Source organism: Balaenoptera acutorostrata, chromosome 6 (genome assembly GCF_949987535.1).
Source record: "Balaenoptera acutorostrata chromosome 6, mBalAcu1.1, whole genome shotgun sequence".
In the NCBI taxonomy this organism is placed as follows: Eukaryota; Metazoa; Chordata; class Mammalia; order Artiodactyla; family Balaenopteridae; genus Balaenoptera; species Balaenoptera acutorostrata.
Window position 1 is genome coordinate 59,734,368 of NC_080069.1, and position 23,711 is coordinate 59,758,078.

At 35.0% G+C, this 23,711-nt stretch overlaps 1 protein-coding gene across 9 annotated transcripts in view; it reads right to left on the reverse strand.

The window, feature by feature from the left end:
* CCDC171 (coiled-coil domain containing 171) overlaps positions 1–23,711 on the reverse strand; it is a 363,351-nt gene that overhangs the window by 276,420 nt on the left and 63,220 nt on the right. For 8 of the 9 annotated variants that reach the window (XM_057549252.1, XM_057549250.1, XM_057549253.1 and 5 more), the window contains 3 exons: positions 21,944–22,090; positions 6,861–6,953; positions 3,199–3,359 (listed from right to left, as the gene is read on the reverse strand). In XM_057549252.1, coding sequence (XP_057405235.1) covers positions 3,199–3,359; positions 6,861–6,953; positions 21,944–22,090 — 401 coding nt within the window. The remainder of the gene's footprint in view (positions 1–3,198; positions 3,360–6,860; positions 6,954–21,943; positions 22,091–23,711) is intronic. The other variant, XM_057549256.1, reaches the window with a different exon arrangement.

Here is a 23,711-nt window from a genome sequence, read left to right on the forward strand (position 1 = left end):
AAAAAAATTTATAACTAAGAAAATTTAATTAGAGGAATATAGAGAATATATATTCTTTCTAAAGTTATACATTATATGTATTCATTAAAATAGCCTGTTGTGCAAATTCTTAGCTGAGTTCTTCAAAAGATATGTTTAATATATAATAATTTTATTTATTATATTATTATATGTAATATTTAATATATAATAATATATTAAAATATATACATATATTCCATCTTATATATACGTATACATATGTATAGTCCATCTACGTATGTATACATATACATTCCATTGAAAATAGTTTCATGCAGGAATATTCATTGTTATGAAATTGTTGGCCAAAATTAAAACTCTAAAATACACACACAGCTTTTTCCTCCTGCCTTTTAGTGAGATCCTGCCTAGATCCACCTGGAAGGAAACAGAAGCTTAAAACCCTTAACCACCTGCAAGGTTCAGGCAGCATTTCCTCTATAACGTCGTTATCACCAATTGCTAAATCAGATCTATCCAACAGGAAAAACAATGTCCTACCCCAAAACTCACTGCTCTCAAAGTTGTAAATTAAAGGTATTATTTACCTTAAAGACCTAAAATATCAATTCTCCTTTTGAAATACATTATCCAAAACTTAGAACTACTTTGAAAAATTAATACTTGAGAGTTTGTGACTCTAAAAGATTTTAAAGAAGATTCTGAAAAAGAATCAGAAGTATAGGTAGAAAATGAAATAACTTATCCAATCATCCCTTATGTCATATCAGTCCTTCTCATACCACTGATAAATGGAAAGGAAGTGGCTGTCATATAACATACAATGACAAGAAAGAGGGGATGGGGGAAGAGAAGTCACAGAAACTATCAATGAGTCGTGGACTTTAATTACTACTTAATTTTTACTGTTTCTTGTTTATTTATTAATATTATTAGTAACTTCTATTATAGTACAGTTATATAGGGATGAAGAACAGATAAGGGACATTATATTAAAGCATTTAGGATTGTTAGCTGGTGCTTAGTTATAATACGTAATTAATATTTAGAACTGTTAGTTTGTGCTTATTGGAATACAAAACTTGAGTGAAATTTTTCAAGCACCAAAACACAAATAATAGAAAAACAAACTTAAGGAAAAAATTTGCTCTGGAGTCCCAGCAATCCCACTACTGGGCATATACCCTGAGAAAACCATAATTCAAAAAGAGTCATGTACCAAAATGTTCATTGCAGCTCTATTTACAATAGCCAGGACATGGAAGCAACCTAAGTGTCCATCATCGGATGAATGGATAAAGAAGATGTGGCACATATATACAATGGAATATTACTCAGCCATAAAAAGAAACGAAATTGAGTTATTTGTAGTGAGTTGGATGGACCTAGAGTCTGTCATACAGAGTGAAGTAAGTCAGAAAGAGAAAAACAAATACAGTATGCTAACACATATATATGGAATCTAAGGAAAAAAAAAAAAGGTCATGAAGAACCTAGTGGCAAGATGGGAATAAAGACACAGACCTACTAGAGAATGGACTTGAGGATATGCGGAGGGGGAAGGGTAAGATGTGACAAAGTGAGAGAGTGGCATGGATATATATACACTACCAAACGTAAAACAGATAGCTAGTGGGAAGCAACCGCATAGCACAGGGAGATCAGCTCTGTGCTTTGTGACCACCTAGAAGGGTGGGATAGGGAGGGTGGGAGGGAGGGAGATGCAAGAGGGAAGAGACATGGGAACATATGTATATGTATAACTGATTCACTTTGTTATAAAGCAGAAACTAACACACCATTGTAAAGCAATTATACTCCAATAAAGATGTTAAAAAAAAAAAGTACATAGGTTAAAATCTTAGAGCTTAAACGTTAGGAATTATCTTAAAATTCCTCTAATCCAACCTTTGCAGAGCTCTTTTCTTCAGTAACCATGACAAAGAATCATCTACCCCCTGTTTCGAACTTTCCAAGGCAGAGAGTTCACTAGTTCCCCAAAGAAGCCTATTATTTCACTCCTGGAAAGCTTTAATTGTTGGGAGTACAGTCTGACTTCTTACAGTTTCACTAGTAGGTCATAATCATTACCTCAAAGCAACAGTAAAGAAGCCTGTACTATATGCTACATAAAGGCCCTTCAAACATATTTATATATAAATGTGCAGATTCAAGATATGATTCAAAGGAAATAAAGGAGCATAAGTCCTTAGAATAATGTTCACAGAATGTCATTTAAGTCATTCTGGAGGAAGCAAGAAAATTCAGTTAAGAACTACTCATTTAATGTATTATAAGCATTACTAATAAAGGTAATCACAGAGTTTTAAATTTTTTCAAACTTCAGTCTTTCAAGTGCCATCTTTATAATTTCTGCCATACTCACAACTCTAAATAATACTTTTCTTTAAATTAACTCACATCGTAAGTTAAATGAAGTATTTTAAAAGGAAACTATATTACAATTGTAAATGGAAAACTACTATCTGTCATAAATAGAAATAAACATTAAAAATAAATACATAACTCTAATATATCAACCTATTATCATATCATGTACCAATGGTGGTACACATTTCATCCTCCGAGAGGAAATGGCTTAAAATGTCTACTATTGACTTATTTTTGGAAGCATATTAAATAGCTATAAACTTCTTAAAAAATTTCACAGAACTTTTCAGATGAAAGACATTTGAACTGAAAAAGGTTAAAATCAATAGTAGTCAGAAAGATCCTGACTCTACACTTAGCTGTGTGTCCTTACCCTCGTTAGGCCTCAATTTTCACATCTGTAGAACAGGGATAAAAAAGAGTAGCTACCTCATAGGGTGTTATATAAATTAAATAAAACCATGCAATACTCGGTATGAAGTGAGCCACATACATGTTAGCCCCAGTAGCAGTATTACTCCTACTATTATTTCTACAGTTTATGAAAATCTCAAACATTACCCATCTCCCACATAGCCCATTTTAGGTGGCCTAGAAGTCAAGGCCTTAAAGATACTATATTACATCAGTAAATATAAAATACATTAATATATTTACTTTCTAGTATAAGAAAGTATTTCTGCATTTCTGAGACTCCTTGGAATTGCCATGATACTTCAAAATCCAACAGAACATTTCCATATTTACCTAGTACTACACATTCATACTCATGTAGATTTCATAAACTTAATATTAATTTAGAGAGTTTTACAGTATAACACTTACATATTTAGTTTTGCAAAGCTCTCTTGTGCATTATGCTTTTCTCGTTCATATGCACTTTCAACTTCTTTGAATTCATTCTTGATCATTTTCAAATCAGCAACAGCTTCTGCTTGGCTGGCCTTTTCTACCTGCAAAGCTCCTTCAAGGTCTCGAATCCGTAACTACCAGATGACAGAAAAGTAATTAAAGCAAGAAAGTAAACACTAGCACCAATCTCAAATTGAGTAGAATACTTTATCAAACAGCAGATTATCATTCATCCAAACAAGTCTTTCTTTCTGTTTTTGGTTTAAAAAAGGAAAATAAACAAAAGGCAGTTTATTCCCTTTCTCAACATGTGTAATGGAAGAGAAGAGTGGAAGAATACAGACTCAACTGTGCTATGAAAAGGGACAGGCAAATACAATATAATGCGTCCCATCAAAGTGCCTAATTTTGATCTACTAACCCATTTGGACATTTTTTTTATAAATATAATAAATTAAGTGGTTTTTGAAAACTAGAGGGAAGTATCCTTCCTCTCTTTTGAGAAACATTATTATATGAACATCTTTATAAGCCTAACAAAGTTAACAGATCTTTTTATTCCTGGAGATTTCTTGCTGTAGAAAAGCAAAATTTTTATTATCAAATAATACTATTTGACTGAAATATTTATGGGTGTAGTAATATGATATCTAGGATTTGCTTCAAAATAATCTGGGGGTGGTGGAGTAGAAGAGCGTTAATATTATAGATAAAACACAATTGTCCTGTGAGATAAGTCTTGAAGCTGAGTGATGGGTACACAGGGAGTCCATTTAACTATTCTCTCTACTTTTGCATGTACTTGAAATTTTACACAAGACATTTTAAAAACTAGATTCCCTGTATACGCCAACAGTAGAATAGATAAACAAAGTGTATATCCATAAAAGAATAATTTGTAGCTATAAAAAGGCTACAAAATAACTTTTGAAAAGCAAGTTGTCTACATGGTTCTCTGTGTAGTGTTAATACATATGGGGAGGAGGAGCAAAGTCCAGATTATTGTATGTAGTATGCTATATTTTAGGTAAACAAGTGGAAAAAATAAGGATAGACAGCAGGAAAGAGAGAACAATAGGAGAGACAAGAGTGAAAGCAAGAGTTCTCGATCGCTAAATTTTGTTTTAATTTTTTAACTATGTGAATATTTTATCTTTTTAGAAAATTAAGTTAAGAATAAAAAAATAGCTTGCTAAAGCTCAAAAAAGGAGGGCAGTAGGAAAAAAATGCTTCACACTAGATAGAAAATGGGGCTTTAGAACCATAAGTCTCAGGTTTGAGTCGCAGCTCTACAAATCAACTTATATGCCCTTGGGCATATTAAACTCCAAAAGCCTGAGGTTCCTCATCTGTAAACAGTAAATACTAACAATAACAATAATAATAATAATATACAGACTCTACAGGGTGGCTACAAAGATCTAATGAGACAATATTTATTTAATATTAACATGCATTTAACATTAAATATAAATATGTAATAACTATTTAATAAGTGTTTAGATAAATATTTATTAGGCACTTAATACGTGCCAGGCAATGAGCTAGTGCTCACGGTATATACAATCCTCATGAAAATACACAGTCTCAGCTCTTGTTAGGAAAGGACAGACCATAAGAGAATATAGGCAAGTGCTTCCTGTCACAGAAGCAGGCCCAAAGGGCCATGAAATCAGAAAAAAGCTATGAACTCTGTGTGACACAAGCTTCCCAGGGATGGCAAAACATAACCTGAGTTAGGAAAAATGAACTCACCAAAAAAAGAAGCATAGGAAATATGAAAATATTTCATAAATTAATCCATACAAATAGTAATCACCAGAATTATTTCTAATTATCCAAAACTATTTTGGATTAATTGAAACACTTATTCTCTTACACTAAAGTAAGGAAGTAGAATAGATATGTAGATACAACTTTGTACATTTTCAAATTTGGTCTTTTAAACTTTATTTTTCTTTGTTGTTATGTCTAAACCCAGTGTACAAGTAAAAATTAATAAGTCTAGGAAACATTTTCTTCTATCTACATTGGTATGTTCTTTCAGAAACTATGCACATTCAATCACAAATGATAAACCAATCCAACTGAAAGAAAAATAGACTTAAACAATTCCAAGTCAACTCTTCTGAATCTACTTTCTCATTTTTATGACATAGCATCCAAACAAATTTAATAACAGAATACTTCAAATATATTTTTAACTACCATTTATAGTAAGATGGTGATTAATTACAACTCAGTAGTCTCACTTGCTTTTAAACTAGTCTGAAAATGAATGTTACTGGGTGTACCTCACTAAAAGTACTTGTCAATATTTATAGATATATGATTCAAATACACACTTTTGCTTTTTTCCTAAGTTATAGCACTAAGTTGGGTATCAAATATTAATTTTTAATTATATGAGTAAAAAATACACATGTAACAATTTTCATTTTTATACCTATTAACTATATATTCCCAGTGATATAACTACAATGAAAAACTTAATTTTGAATTCTACTTCTTGCATGAATTTAAAACTTCAGACTTATTGCTTATTAATGCCATTTTGGGTAATCCAATCATTTATGTAAAATAAAAAAAGCTTAACTTACACAAATTTGCTTTACATATAGATGCACTCAAATACATGAGTGTGAGAATTTTGCAGGTAAAAGGCATTTCATTAAAGATAAAAGTAAAAAACAATTATTATAAGATTCTTACAAAGTTAGTTGCATCCTAATTAAGACCTGTTTAAATAATAAAATAAAACTCTGCAAATTCTATTAATTCTTAATATAGGGGAAAAGTCTAAGTCTTTTTTAAAAAACCAAATTAAATTATGGACTTGGACTTATGGAACTTTATGTAAAACTATTTACAACAAAGGCTGAGGGTCAGACTTGGTCCACGACAGTAGTTTGCCAACCCCCAGTTAAAATGCCTTTGCTAATCTTAGGAGTTTCTTCTCATTCTCTAAGCCCTAGGGAAAAGGACGCTTTCCCTGGGATGCCTTCATTCAGTTCCCCTCTCAGATTTAATCCTTCTCTTTATTACGCTCCCATAGTACTTTAGTATTTCATATTTCTACCTATATATCAACATATAGGTACACAGTATCTCTGGTAATGGAATGTCTGAGTCCCAAAAGGAGCTCATTCATCTTTATGCCTTCAGCTCTTAATATAGTGACAGGTGATATGCACAGGATATGCACTCAATCAATGAAGGTGCATATTTTAAAATGTTTTCAAAAAGAAATTCATCCCATGGTTGTTGATAAAAAGAACACTCTGATCAGCAGATCTTCCTGTAACGCGCCAGATGGCAAACACATTGGACTTTGCAGAACGTGAGGTCTCTGTCGCATCTACTCCACTTTGCCAAGGTAGCACAAAAGCCACCACGGACAAGATAAAACTTCATAAGCACGCTCAGTGGGTGAGATTCAGCCTGTGGGGTGTAGTGTGCCCGCTCCTCTCTAATAGAGTAAAGACTATCTTCAACTATATCATTATAGTAAATAGAATAACGCGTGTCTTTAACAACATGCTACCTGTTCTAAACGCACACCTTAGTTCTCTGAACATAATGCTGTTCTTCCCAGCTTAATAAAATCCATAAAAAAAATGTTGTTCACATTTTACCTGAATAATTTCAGAATTAAATTTCGATTCCAAATGTGCTGCTCTCTCTGCTTCAATATTTTCTTCTAATTTCCTCACTCTTAGAGTAGTTGCCTGAAAGCATTAAGTTTAAACATTGGAATTTAAATTGAATATAGACCACTATATTGTAATTAACACTTTGGATTACTACAGCGTCATTTTTTCATTTGCAAGAGTATAAAAGTCATGTTGCAAAAATCATGCTCGGGAAGAATGCTCCAGAGCTTGTTTTCTTTTTCTTTACTCAGTTATACTTTACATGTAATAAATTACACATATTGAAATTGTATAACTTGGTAAGTTTTGTATATATACACCCGCGAAATCATTGCCATAATCAAGATAGACAAATATTTCCGTTACCCCAGAAGATTCCTTGTGTCCCTTGGTAATCCCTTCATCCAGTCCTCACCACCCCACCCCTACCCACAAGTAAACACTGATCTGCTTTTTTGTCACTATAGATCATTTCCTGTTTTCCAGAATTCAATATAAATTGAATCACATAGTGCATACTATTTATTGCCTGGCTTCTTTCTCCCCACAAAATTATTTTGAGTTTCATCCATGTGGTTGCACATATCAATAGTTCACTTTTTACTGTTAAAGTGTTCCACTGTGTTGATACACCACAATCGGTTTATCAGTTCACCTACTGATGGACATTTGAATTGGATGCTATACAAAGGAATATATATAGGGCTATATGTTAGGGCTATACAAAGGAATCTGCTATGAGCAATTGCGTATAAATCTTTGTATGGACATACACTTTCATTTCTCTAGGATAAATAGTGAAGGACAGAATGACTGGGTCAGATGGTAGGTGTATGTTTAATGTTTTATGAAACTGGCAAACTGTTTCACAAATTGTTTCCAATTTCATACATCTTCACCAACACTTGGCATGGTAGTCTTTTGGGTTATTTGGGGGCAAGGGTTAGACATTCAAATAGGAATGTAATGGTATCTCATTTTAGTTTCAATTTTCATTTTCCTAACAACTAATGACATTGAGCATCTTTTCATGTATTTATTTACTATCTGTATATCTTTTCTGGTGAAGTTTCTGCTTAAATCTTTTTCTCATTTTTTAATTGGGCTGTTTGTTTTCTTATTATTGAATCTTGAAAATTCATTATATAATCTGGATACAAGTCATTTGTTGGGTATGTGATTTGCAAATATTTACTCCCAAATATTGTCTACAGCTTGTCTTTTCATTCTCTTAACGTTAGTGTCTTTCATATAGCAAAAGTTTTTGTTATGCCAAAGTCTAATTTATTAGGTTTTCAAGCTGGAGTCAGCCCCGCCACACATAGAGTCCTGTCTGTCAAATATAGATAGTTAAACAGTGAAAGAGAAAGACAATAGTAATTTAATTTCCTTTCTTAGATAAAATTTGGGCAAGAAATGTTTCTATTTGCTATACTTACTCTGTCATTTAGCCTTAGCTAAAGGTTTCTTTAAATGCTTGGCTTGATTAATTTGATTTTTCTCCCACCATTTCTTTTTTGCATACAGACAGAGATGGTAATGTATCACAACCAGAAGGTGCATAAATAAAAATAGGATAATCCAAAAACTAATCAAGTGGTCTGTGGATAAGTAAGAAATGACTACACTTTTCCTTGAGCAAAACATATTCCTATTATGTCTGCCACAGTGCAGAGCATAAACACAAAAAAGGTGAAAAAAACCCAAGTGCCCATCAACTGATGAATGGATAAACAAAATGTGGTATATCCATACAATGGAATATTATTCAGCCATAAAAAAGGAATTAAGTACCAACACATGCCACAACCTAGATTAACCTTGAAAATATATGTTAAGCGAAAGATACCAGACGCAAAAGACTACATATTAAATGACTTCATTTATATGAAATGGCCAGAATAGGCAAATCCATAAAGATAGAAAGTGTATGAGTGGTTTCCAATAGCTGGGGACAGGGGAAGGAAGGAATGAGCACTGACTGCTAATGGGCATAAAGTTTCTTATTGGGGTGATAAGAATGTTCCAGAATCAGATAGTGGCAATGGTTTCATAACCCTGAACTGCATACTTTAAAAGAGTGTATTCAATAATATGTGAACTATATCTCAATAAAAAATAAAAAGAATCCCTAAGTGTAAGAACCAATGACATTTCAAAGAAGTGACCATCACCTATGTCAAGTTTCTTCATTTCTGTTGAAAAGTTCCTCTCAGTGCTGACTTTGAATCCTAGAACAAGGGATCCCCACTGGTTGTAGGTATGACGCATGATACATACTAGATCAGAAAAATTCTTAATGGTTAGCCAGATTAAAATGAGTATTACCCTAGGTAGGGCCAATACTAGTAAAAAAAATTTTTTTTTAATGTAATGCCACAAGATGAAGTTCCTGTCCTTGAAGAACTAAAGTCAACTTTCTCAATATTCAAAATACTTGTGTTCGGTTCTGCAAGTCAGAAGAAGTCTAACCAGTGTCAAGGAAATAACCCATAGACATTGAGAATAAAGGATCAAAGCAGGCAAAAAGCTAATAAAGGGCAAATAGAAGAAACCAGTCTAATAATGTTAATATATTCTTTCATATTCCAAAAGGCATTTACATAGTTTTATCAAAATAAGTGTTATATTTTATTAAAATACAGAATATTCAGTGATTCCATGATAAAAGAGGCAAATTTTTCATTTTTCATGTACATTTTGTCATATTAATCAATTTATCTGATTTCACTCCAAAAGTCACGAAAACTTTTTTTTTCTGCCTAAACCAAAATCAAACGGGTTGAAATAATAAACCAGAGATCACACCTTTATTTCCATACCTTCCTGTTTTAAATGAACTGTCCAGAAGAAAACAAATTTATAAACTGCTTATTATTACTAAAACAATAAATTAATCAGTAAGGACAGCAAAAAAAATCTTCACATATTTAAACAAATTTCTTCCAAGAGTGTGTTTTGTTGACATAATTAAAGCCCTCCTAATAAATATTTTTTAAAAATCTTCTAGTCTGGTGAATTAATTCTTATCTCCAGCAGAGGGTGCTAGAGGAACATCAACTTGCTGTTCACAAATATTTTTCTCCAATATCACCTAAGAGAACTAGTACAACAATCACTATCTGTCACTCATTAGTCTCCAATCCTAATATAATCAACATAGCAAGAGCAGAAAGCATAAGAGAATTCAGATTAAAGTACAAAATCCGGGGGCTTCCCTGGTGGCGCAGTGGTTGGGAATCTGCCTGCTAATGCAGGGGACACGGGTTCGAGCCCTGGTCTGGGAAGATCCCACATGCCGCGGAGCAGCTGGGCCCGTGAGCCACAATTGCTGAGCCTGCGCATCTGGAGCCTGTGCCCCGCGACGGGAGGGGCCGCGATAGAGAAAGGCCCGCGCACCGCGATGAAGAGCGGTCCCCGCACCGCGATGAAGAGTGGCCCCCGCTTGCCGCAACTGGAGAAAGCCCTCGCACGAACCGAAGACCCAACACAGCCAAAAATAAAATAAATAAATAAATAAATAAATAAATAAGAAAATCCTTTAAAAAAAAAAAAAAAAGTACAAAATCCAACACAAATTCATATATACCACTGGCCAATTTAACTATATATAAATTTGCCTGTAGTACAAGGATTACACTATATACTGCCTGTTCCCTAATACTATGAACATCAGAGTTCTTTATGTGACACAAAATGATCACATATTTTATCATTTATTAGCTGGCTGTCACGTCCTTTCTGACTGCAATATACTGCCAAGAGATTTTTATTCCAGTAAATTCTGTGTTCATTGTACCCAAATTTTTTTATTTTTATTCCAGTAAATTCTGTGTTCATTGTACCCAATTTTTTTTATTTTATGATTTGTATCTCACTAAATCACAATAAGCTCAATTAGATAGTCTACTCCACTTAAGAAAAGTGAGTGTTCATTCTTTGAAGAAGGTAACAAAGAAAACATTATTTTATCATAACACAGGGCATGAGCCGCCAACTCCAATTCACAAGCAGAACTAACGAAACACATCCAGACCACATTTGTTCTCCACACCACATCTGCTCCCATGGCTTCCATGGGCCTGTTCCAAAGTTTCACAAAAATTATGAAAACATATGTGTTCAAGGAATTTGCTCAGACACTGGGCAAAAACAGCTCCTACTACATTCTTGCCTCCTCAAATAGAATATACCCAGCCCAGAGGATATACATGAACTTAAAGGGATTAGTCAAGCAGAAAAACTTTGATATATGAAATTTAGCCCACTAAAATGGACATCAAGAAAAATAAGGGAGGAAATATCACACAAGTACCTACCAATCAGAGACTTCTCAGTAGTGTGTTCCAAAACAGTTGTACAAAGTTTACCCCAGAATATCAATAGCTGTATAAATAGGAAGTGGTTGTTTATTTAACTATTGTTCCAGATTTTATCACCTGATATTTCCCATTAATGAAAACTCTTACAAGTAACCAATATAGTAATAATCCATCTTCAAAAAGATGATTCTAAGGGACTGATTAATTCTATAATGGTTATTTTAGTGCTAAGTATATGTATTATATTTTAGTGGTTATAAATAATATATTAAATGTGTGTTAACAATTAATGACAATTAACTACAATCCTTATTCCCTACCTGTGTGGGAGAAAACAAGAGTAGTTACTATACTTGGAGCTCTTAAACTGAAGATCTCAAAGTATTTTTTGTTACCAAAAAAGATATCTTAGAGAGTCAGAATCTCTAAGGAACAGAATTTACAAGCCACAAATTGTTTGGCATGGTAATAAATTAATTTAGCATCTTTAAAATCATCTTTACCTTTTCTAGCAGTAAAAACTTCAGTATTTAACAAAATTTTTAATGAACTTCCAGTTTTAAAATCCATTATGAACATAAATACAAAAATGTATAATACTTATAAGCACAATAGTATAACCCAGGTGATTTCATTATTTACCTTTTATAGTTGGTAATCAACACAAACAGGTGTTTAAAAATCATTCCTACAAACACATGATGGCTTTAAAAAGATGATTCATATGAGGTTGCTTCAGGGACAATACAAAAGGTGAGAATCATTTTTCTTTTCCTTTTTCACTTGAGTATGGTATATGTGTAAGTAAAAAAACTACATTCTACCCTTCTTTATGTTACCATAATATAGAATATGACTGACAGAAGCAATTCAGAATTTATTTGCAGACTGCTCTCTCTCCACTGTAATCTTCATGAGATTCTTCAGTTCACTCAGAATTAGGTTTGCATCTTCTCTTTTCTCTTTTCTTATTGAGTTAAACTTATTTCCCATGATAAAAAAAAAAAAAAAAAAAAAAATCCTCCCCTAGTTGTAAAGAGGTTTATAAAAGCCACGGATATTTCTTTTTCCAGTTCACTTTTCCCTTGGTTCTCTGGTATCCAGCACCACATTTAGAAAATTGGATTGGGAATTTGTTATTTTTTTAATCTAAGAAAACATTGATCCATGTTAAGATGATTAAGTCACACAATGGTCTATAGCGTATCAGATTTTTTTAAGTTTTTATACACACACACACACATACACACACACACACACACATATATATATATATATATATATATATATATATATATATATATATATAAACTTCTTTGGCCCAGGCACATAAAGAAATCACCTCTTCATGAAATGTAACTGTTTAAGCTTCATTAAAATTTAAAACATTTATTAGGCTAAACGTCTATTAGTTGCTTTAGTCTGATATTACTGACATTAAATAATGTGCTTTATTAAATTAAAATTTTAACAATTTTCCTCTTTATTATTATTTTATTTTATATTAATCCTTTTTTAAAAATACCAATGATGATTATAAGTACCTAGAATTACTAGTACTTAATGTCTCCACAACTGAATGTAAAACTACATAAACTGCTCTCTAGGAATTTAACTTCTCCTTCATTATGTCATCATCTGGTCAAAGAGCCAATACAAAATACATTCACTTAAATATAAAGCAAAATTTTGTAAGGTGTCTAAACATGAAGAATTGTAGATAAGTCACAGGACTATACTTGTCCATTTAGAAAATTCTTATAAGTAGAATAAAATAGACTCTCTGGACACCCTCAAAGCTTCAAATTCTCCGAAAGCAGAGAACTGGTATTATAAAAAGTATTTACAGAATAGCTAAGAAAAAACTCAATATAAAACTAGTCTAAAACAATTTTATATTTATAACATTAATCAATTAAAAAAAAAGAAAGAAATTGGGGCAAGTAAGTATTTTACAAGAAAAAAAATCAATACTGAGTTATCCAAAAACAAATCCTAAAGTTTAGGCATTAGACACTACCTCAATTGAGTCAAAAGTGACTTATCAAGAATCTTATCAACAAAAATCGCAGTTACCTAGCACTTCTTCATACCTATAAGGCAATTAAAATGTTTTTAGTGATGATCACAGAGTTTTATAGCATCCTAAAGTGACTTCTAAATGATCTTTTAAAATTCTAAGTATATTCAGAACTTTATTCTAATCCTTTTCTAATAGGCCATCCACAAACCACATGATATTAAAAATGATGATATAAAATATGATGATGCATTCCTGAATTTTCTGGCCTGAAAAAATGTTCAGCACAAATGACAAATAAGCTAAAAATATTACTTGGAATATAATCTCACTTTTAAATTTCTTTCTCTAACCTTATATAAAATTAGACCATGTGTGGTAAGTGTATGAGTAATTTATCTTTGCCAAGTTCATAATCTGGCATTATTACTGAGAGTTCCTATATACTCCACACCCCGTTTTCCCCATTAAAACATCTGACAATCATATAGCACAAAGAACCCATTAAAAATGTATAATGGATCTGAATAGCTATTTCTACAATGATATACAAATGGCCAATAAGCACATGAAATGATATTCAGCATCATCAGTCATCAGAGAAATGCAAAGCAAAACCACGAGATACCATTATACACCCACTAAAGTGGTTATAATTAGAAAGACTAATAATAACAAGTGTTGGTGAGGATCTGAAGACACTGGAACCCTCATGCATTGCTGCTGGGGATGTAAAATGGTGCCCCCACTGTGCAAAACAGTCTGACAGCCCCTCAAAAAGTTAAATATAGAGATATCATGTCACCTAGGTGGAACTGCCCACTAGGGCAGTGGAATGCCCACTCCTAGATGGAACTGAAAACATGTCCACACAAAAACTTGTACACAAATGTTCATGGAGGCATTATTCATGATAGCCAAAAAGTGAAAACAGCACAAATGTCTATCAACTGATGAATGGATATACAAAATGTGGTCTATAATACAATGGGAGATTATTTAGTAATAAAGAAGAATGAAGTGTTGATACATGATACAACATGTATGAATCCTAAAAACATCCTGCTATGTGAAAAAAAATCACAAAAGACCACATACTGCATGATTCCACTAATATGAAATGTTCAGAACAGGCAAATATATAGAAGCAGAAGTAAATTAATTTTTTTTAGGGATGAGAGGAATGGGGAAAGAGGAGAGTGATAGCTAATGGGTGTGAGGTTTCTTACTGAGGTGATGAAAACATGCTCCAATCGACTGTAGTGATAGTTGTACAACTCTGTGAATATACTAAAAAACACTGAATTGTACCCTATAAATGGGTGAACTTGTAGCATGCAAATTATATCTCAGTAAAGTTTGGGGTTTTTTTAATATCATCAGTATGAAGAGTTTAACCTCCAGGCATCCACCTCCACCCTAATTAGCCCTACAACTACCCCTCCCTAACCACTACACAAACTCACAAACTGGAGGTTTATTATCTGGAAAATGTCAATCTGAAGCCAAGGTTGGACATAGAGATACATGGGGTGGGCAGAGCAGGGGTAGGGGGGTTGGTGCACAAGACTGAAGCCAGGGGAAATTCTGTATACTGAATAGTATGAAACACAGATTTTTCCTCCATTTCCTTCTTCCATTTGATAACCACCAAAGAGGAAACTAGCAGGTCACTCCTTATAGAAACAGAGAAAAGTCCTATGGATTGTAACGTTCCACCACTTCCCAATGAAATACTTGGCACATCTCATCACTCTACAGTAAGGTTTCCCTAAGGCCAATACTTAACATTCAACTGCCTACTCGACATCTCCCCATGGATGTCTAATGGGCATGTCAAATTTAACATCTCTAAAACCAAACTCCTCATCTCTCCCGAATTTACTCCACTTGCATTCTTGGCCAGGTTGAGTAAATGACAGTGCCATTTCCCCCAAAGGCTCAAGCCAAAATCTTTGGCATTATCTTTTACTTCCTTTCTTTTTCTCTCACAAGCCATGTCCAATAAATCTGCAAATCCTACTGGTTCTATCTTCCAAAACACATACAAATCTGACTACCTCCTCCACCACTACTTTGGTCTAAAGCACCATAATCTCTCATCTAATTACTTTAATAGTTTCCTAAATGGCCTCTTACAATCTGTCTTCCAAAGAGTATACAGAATGATGCTTTTAAAACAAATTAGAGGGGCTTCCCTGGTGGCGCAGTGGTTGAGAATCTGCCTGCCAATGCAGGGGACACGGGTTCGAGCCCTGGTCTGGGAAGATACCACATGCCGTGGAGCAACTGGGCCCGTGAGCCACAACTACTGAGCCTGTGCATCTGGAGCCTGTGCTCCGCAGCGGGAGAGGCCGCGATAGTGAGAGGCCCGCGCACTGCAATGAGGAGTGGCCCCCGCTCGCCGCAACTAGAGAAAGCCCTCTCACAGAAACGAAGACCCAGCACAGCCAAAATAAATAAATAAATAAATAATTTAAAAAAAAATAAATTAGAGGGGACATGTCACTCCTCTGCTCAAAACCTTTCAATGGCTTTCCATCTCAGAAAGAAAGCCAAAGTTCTTACAGTGAACTCCAAAAGACCTTCAAGACTCTATAACATCTGCCTACCATTCTCTACACCCTACTAGTCTCTCTCTTGCTCAATCCATTTCAATCACAATGGCCTACTTGCTATTCCTCAAACTTTCCAAGCACACTCGCATCTCATGGCCTTTACACTTTCTATTCCTTCTACCTAGAATCTCTTCCTCCAGATAGCCACATGGCTCAATCCCTTTCTTCCTTCAGGTCTCTGCTCAAATGCCATCTTATCTAGTCAGCCTTCCTTGACCACTAACACAAGAAGGTAACCATTCCACCCCACCATTTATTACTCCCCTCGTCTCCTTTATTCCTCTCCATAGGGCTTATCATATTCTATTTCATTTCATGTGTGATTCTCCCTGACAAGAGTGTCAATTTCAAGAGGGAAGAGGCTTTGTTTTGTTCACTGCTATGCCTCAAACACCCAAAAGTGTGCCTGACACTCTCGAGGTTTTCTGAATAAACAAATGAATACAGTAGTCATAATATAGGATCAGGATGCTGTAAAAATGGTACAGAGAACAAAAGCCCTCAGAAACTAAAAAGAAAACATAAAATATTCAATTAGAAGATTAGAAAAGTCAAGTAAATCTCCCACAAAGCAACAACAACAAAAATACAAAGAGAAAGACAACAAAAGGTAAGAAAAGCAAAACATCAACCAGTTGGTCTACCAACTGAACAATTAAAAACCCAAGAAAGAGAGAATAAAAAAACCCTGAAGAGGAAATTATGAAGAAATAACACAAGAGAATTACACAAAATAAAGATCATGAGTCTCCTAACTAAAATGGCCACCAAATGCCCTGCACATTGAACACAAAAAAATCTATACTAAGAATCATTGTTTATCTTTGATGTTCTGAAATTTTATAGTTAGTGGGAACTCTATAGCAGAAATAGCTTGGTGTCTTCACAAATACAAGGGAAAAAGAAAGCTATAGATGGAGAACCTATAGATTGAGAGACTTAAGTGACATATCAACCAATTATAATGTGTAGACCTACTAGGGATCCTGATTCAAACAAACTGTAATCATACATACATTTTTATGCCATATATGTAGCAATATGAAATTTAAATAATATCTGGATATTTGATTATATTAAGTAATTACTGTTAATTTAAGTTTGATATTGATAATGTGGTTCTAAATAAAAGGTCCCTTATTTTTTAGAAATCACAATGAAATATTTATGGTTAAAATGATATGATGCCTGGGACTTGTTTCAATATAATATGGGAAGAAGGAAAGTGAGTAGGGGTATGAATGATTCAAGATAACCCATAAATGAGTAATTTTTGAAGCTGGTGATGGGTACCATTAGGTTTATTATACTATGCTGTCTACCTTTTTTAATATTTTAAAAAAGTGAAAAAAAAGAAAAGGGAACCCTCATGCACAATTGGTGAGAATGTAAACTGGTACAACCACTATGGAAAATAGTATGGAGATTCCTCAAAAAGTTAAAAATAGAAAAATAAAAAAATAGAACTACCATATGATCCAGCAATCCCGCTTTTTGGTATTTATCCAAAGAAAACAAAAGCACTAGTTAGAAAAGATATATGCACCCCTATGTTCACTGCAGCATTATTAACAACAGCAAAGCTATGGTAGCAAACTAGGTGCCCACCAACAGATGAATGGATAAAGATGTGAGATATATATATATAGATAGATAGATATAGATAGATAGATAGATATCTATATATATATATAAAAAATGCAATATTACTCATCGATAAAAAGAATGAAATCTTGATATTTGCAACAACACGGATGGACCTAGACGGTATTAACCTACGTGAAATAAGTCAGACAGAGAAAGACAAATACTATATGATTTCACTTACATGTGGAATCTAAAAATGCAAAACAAATGAACAAACATGACAAAACAAAAAGTTATAGCTACAGAGAACAAACAGGTGATTGCCAAAGGGTAGGGCATGGGAGGGGAAGAAAGATACAGGTGAAGGAGATTAAGAGGTACAAACTCTCAGCTGCAAAATAAATGAGTCACAGATATGAAATGTATAGTATAGGGAATATAGCCAGTAACTAGGTAATATTTTTTGTGTGGTGACAAATCATAACCAGACTTATGGTGATCATTTTGAAATGTATAGAAATATCAAATCACTATGCTGTGTAATAGGAACTCACATAGTGTTGTAGGTCAATTATACTTCAAAAACAACCTCACAGAAAAAGAGATCAGATTTATGGTTACCAGAGGCAGGGGGGTGAGGGGAGGGGTAACTGGATGAAGGCAGTGAAAGGTACAAACTTCCAGTTATAAGATAAATAAGTACTAGGGATGTAATGTACAACATGTTATATATAATTAATACTGCTGTATGTTATATATGAAAGTTGCTAAGAGAGTTATTCCTAAGAGTTCTCATCATAAGAAAAAAATGTTTTTTTCTGTTTCTTTAATTTTTTATCTATATGAGATGATAGATGTTCACCAAACTTATTTTCATAATCACTGCATGATGTATGTAAATCAATAATTATGCTCTACACCTTAAGCTTATACAGCGCTGTATGTCGATTATATCTCACTAACTAGAAGAAAAAAAGTCTTAAAAAAAATAAAGAAACAGGAAAACTTTCAGAGAGGAAGAGTGAGAAAAGGGTCACCACAAGGGAACACAAACAAGAATAACATCAGGCCTCTCAACAGCGACAGAAGAGACTGGGAACGAGGGAGGCAAGGCCTTTAAATCCTGAAAGAAAGAATTCCATCCTAAAAATCTATATTCAGCCAAATTCTATCTACTATTGATAAAAAAAATCATGTTCAGGTATGCAAGATCAAATAAAACTTAGCTCCCATACACCCTTTTTTTAGAAGCTACTAGTCTATGTACTCCAACGAAGTGAAGAAGGCAAGAGACCTAAGAAACTGAAGATCCAACAGAGGATAATGAAAAAGTCCCCGGGTGACAGCTATGCCATGTGCCTAGAAAGCAATGAGGAGATGGAACAGGAGAGAGTCCCAGAAGAACATGATAATTTTCTGAGAACAGACTCTATAAAGCACCCAAACAGAATTCCTTCAAGGTTTTAAAAATTTACACACCCACCATCAAGGTACAAGAATTTTTAACACCACCCTCACCAGTGCTGGGTACTATCATTTTCTTTAATCGTATTATTTTGTGTGTTACTGTCTTTCTTACATTATGGTGAGGTGGAGCATTTTTCCTATGTTTGTTATCCATCTGAAATTATTCTTTCATATCTTCTTTGATTTATTTGGTAGATTTTTTCATAAAGACCTTCTCCTTCCTCTTATCAAATAGTAGGGGATTTAGAGAGACAGAAATATATTTACCCTTTGCTGTAAATATTTTTCTCATTTGGTTGTCCTTTTATTCAAAGTAGGGATTTTACCTACATATGACTTTAATCTTTCCTAGTCAAAGCTATAAATCCATTCCTAAATATTTTGTTCCTTGGTTTTTATGATTAGTAGTAAGTCATAATGACTCAAGAGAGCAGAAAAAATTAAACTACATTTTCTTCTTATTTTATCATTGTTTTTAATATTTCACTCTTTTTAATCCAACTGGAATTTATTTTAGAATATAATATAAGATAGGAATCTAATTTTATTTTGTCCCAAATAGTTAACCAATCATTTCAACATGATTCACTGAATAATTGTTCCTATCCTTACTGATTTAAAATGATATACTCTACAAGTCTACTACTGACCTTTCAATTCTGACATTGAAAGTCTGGTCTTAGAGGTATTGTACTTTTTGGCCACTCAACAATCTTTCCCCTTCTTTTTGTACCACACCCTAATTTCTATATAAGAATTTCTTTGGGGGGGCTTTAATTTTAGCAGAATTAGAGGGATTTACTTGGGGCAAATTACCTCTTTCAATCAAATGTTCTCTTCCAGATTAGAATCCTGAATAAAGTTACAAAAAGAATAAAAACGATTGGTACCAATTCACCTCAGCTTCTTCCATCATTTCTGCTACCAAGAACTCTGGAGATGCTCTGGGACTCATATGATTTATAAGCTGATCCCCCAACATTCGTTGTGATTCTGTGGATATGATTCCCATATTCTTCCACTGAATTCCCTATTTATGTCAACCAAAGTCGGTTTCTGTTGCATACAACCAAAAAAACACAATTGATATATTACTGAAGTTTTATCATCTGTACTAACTTCTGGTATAATAAGTCCCCACTCATTACTCTTACCAAAATGTTTTATAGATCCTCATGTGGATGAACTTTAGAATCTGTCTTCCCAAGATAATTCCACTCAATTTTTGATTGGAACTGCTTTAACCCATAATATAATCTAGGGAGGATTCATAACTTTACACTTTTAAGGGTTCCCAAAATGTCTCACCATTTTCTTTTAAGACTCTCAGTTAAATTTCATAATTTTTAATGTATTTGTTGTTAACTGTATTCCTGTTTTTGTCACTATGGTGACAAAAACTTTTTTAGTATCTTATTCTCTGATTATTACTGGTATATTAGAGTGTAAACATAATTGCTATATATTATTTTCTTCTTGACCTCCTTATTGAATGTTCTTACTAGTGTCAATAATTTCAAAGATGATTTTCTTGACCATTTAGGGTTATTAGCATATCATCTGAAAATAATCACAATCATACCCCCTTCTTTCCAAAAATTATAATTTTTTATCACTGTTCTTGCTTTTATATATTTCTTTGGCTAAAATTCTCAGCACAGTGTTAACTGACAGAAGTGAGTTTAATGAGAGTACCTCCAGCATGTTATCATTAAATACTCTTTATAAATGTTTATTTACCTTATAAGAATTATAAATTATGTTTAAGACAAACTTCTTTATCTATTGAAATACTTAATTTCCCACAAAGCAAAAGAAAATTATTTTTAAAAATTAACAAATAAATTAGCTATCTCTCAAGATTAAAGTGGTTATCAGTATCATTTACTCACAAAAATCATATTTTTTTCATTTGTAAATTAATGCTCCTTTCCCATCTAAAGTCTAACCTGGGGACTTCCCTCGTGGCACAGTGGTTAAGAATCTGCCTGCCAATGCAGGGGACACAGGTTCAAGCCCTGGTCCAGGAAGATCCCACTTGCTGCAGAGCAACTAAGCCCATGCACCACAACGACTGAGCCTGCACTCTAGAGCTCGCGAGCCACAACTACTGAGCCCACGTGTCACAACTACTGAAACTCACGTGCCCAGAGCCTGTACTCCACAAGAGAAGCCACCACAATGAGAAGCCCATGCAACGCAACAAAGAGTAGCCCCCACTCGCCACAACTAGAGAAAGCCCGCGTGCAGCAAAGAAGACCCAACATAGCCAAAAATAAGTAATATAAATAAAAATAAATTTATAAAAAAATAAAAAATAGGGCTTCCCTGGTGGCGCAGTGGTTGAGAATCTGCCTGCTGATGCGGGGGACACGGGTTCGAGCCCTGGTCTGGGAGGATCCCACATGCCACGGAGCGACTGGGCCCGTGAGCCACGGCTACTGAGCCTGCGCGTCTGGAGCCTGTGCCCCGCAACGGGAGGGGCCGCGATAGTGAAAGGCCCGCGCACCGCGATGAAGAGCGGTCCCCGCACCGCGATGAAGAGTGGCCCCCACTTGCCGTAACCAGAGAAAGCCCTCGCACGAACCGAGGACCCAACACAGCCAAAAATAAATAAATAAATAAATAAAGTAGCTATAAAAAAAAAAATAAATAAATAAAAAATAAAAAATAAAAAAAAAAAATAATAAAAAATAAAAATAAATAAAGTCTAACCTGAAAAGCACTCCACAAAACTATGCAGCTAGTACACAGCATTCAAACTACAAAATTAGAATTTAATATCTTTTCTTGTGTTGCTTCCTCAAACTTGTAATATAAACAATTACCTTCAAACTTTCCAAATATTCCAGGACAATTAATTATTAAAAATGAATAGTTTTTTTTAATTAGGAGCAAAATATAATTTACTCGAATACAAAAGTTTTCAAGGAAGCCAATATTCAATATATATAAATGTCAAAAAATTATATTTTATTACAGAGTAAAACTTTGTCCTTAAATTACTAACTAGCCATCATATATGTGCTATAAAAGAATGAGAAAATATACCTCAAACTCTTTTCTAAGACGTTCCTCTCGTTGACTGCTAAATTCGAATTCACTTGTCTGTCGACGTAAAAGGTCAGAGCACTCCATGTGTTCGGCTTCTAATTTTTCTACTTTCTCGTGCATATTTTGTAAAGCATTATCTTGCTCCTAGAAAATAGTTCATTTTTGCATCAATAAAGTTTATAAGCCAACAATGACTAAAATTTATTCTATAAAATACAGTGAGCAACTAAACCTGTACTTCAACCATAATAATAGGTTAATTTATATAAGCTAGAGAGGCCAAGATATTCTCTAGTGATGTTTCAGAATATACATGTGTTTAAAAAGCGCTACTGGAGTTTTACAACTTAAAAAATCTGAATAAGGGAAGGACCTTCAAGATGGCGGAGGAGTAAGACATGAAGACCACCTTCCTCCCCACAAATACATCAAAAATACATCTAGGGCTTCCCTGGTGGCACAGTGGTTGGGAATCCGCCTGCCAATGCAGGGGACACGGGTTTGAGCTCGGGTCCAGGAAGATCCCACATGCCGCGAAGCAACTAAGCCCGTGCACCACAACTACTGAGACTGTGCTCTAGAGCTCACGTGCCACAACTACTTAGCCTGCATGCCACAACTACTGAAACCCATGCACCTAGAGCCCATTCTCTGCAACAAGAGAAGCCACCAGAGTAAGAAGCCCGCGCAAAGCAACGAGGAGTGGCCCCCGCTCACCGCAACTACAGAAAGCCCACGCGTAGCAATGAAGACCCAATGCAGCCAAAAATAAATAAATTAAATAATTTAATTTAAAAAAAAAATCTACATGTGGAACAACTCCTACAGAACACCTACTGAACGCTGGAAGAAGACCTCAGACTTCCCAAAAGGCAAGAAAATCCCCACGTACCTGGGTAGGGCAAAAGAAAAAAGAAAATACAGAGACAAAAGAATAGGGACAGGACCTGCACTGCTGGGAGGGAGCTGAGAAGGAGGAAAAGTTTCCACACACTAGGAAGCCCCTTCACTGGCGGAGACGGCGGGGTGTGGGGGGAACTTCGGAGCCACGGAGGAGAGTGCAGCAACAGGGGTGCAGAGGGCAAAGCAGAGAGATTCCCTCACAGAGGATCAGTGCCAACTAGCACTCACCAGCCTGAGAGGCTTATCGGCTCACCCCCCGGGGTGGGTGGGGGCTGGTAGCTGAGGCGTGGGCTTTGGAGATCAGATCCCAGGGAGAGGACTGGGGTTGGCTGCATGAACACAGCCTGAGGGGGCTAGTGTGCCACAGCTAGCCAGGAGGGAGTCTGGGAAAAAGTCTGGACCTGCCGAGGAGGCAAGAGACCCTTGTTTCAGGGTGCGCAAGGAGAGGGGATTCCTCCCCATCTGCCCACAGGAGGGAGAGCACCACCTAAACAAGCTCCAGAGACAGGCGTGAGCCATGGCTATCAGCTCGGACCACAGAGACGGGCATGAAACGCTAACGCAGCCATGAAGAATGCTGTGTGCAAGCACAGGTCACTATCCACACACACACAATCCACCCATGGAGCCTATGCAGACCGCCACTGCCACGGTCCCGTGATCCAGGGACAACTTCCCTGGGAGAACACACAGCACGCCTCAGGCTGTTGCAATGTCACGCTGGCTTCTGCCACCACAGGCTCGCCCCACATTCCAATTCTGACTACTGTCCCCTCCCTCCCCCCGGCTTGAGTGAGCCAGAGCTCACTAATCAGCCTAATCAGCCGCTGCTTAAACCCCCTCTTGTCTGGGTGGGAAAAAG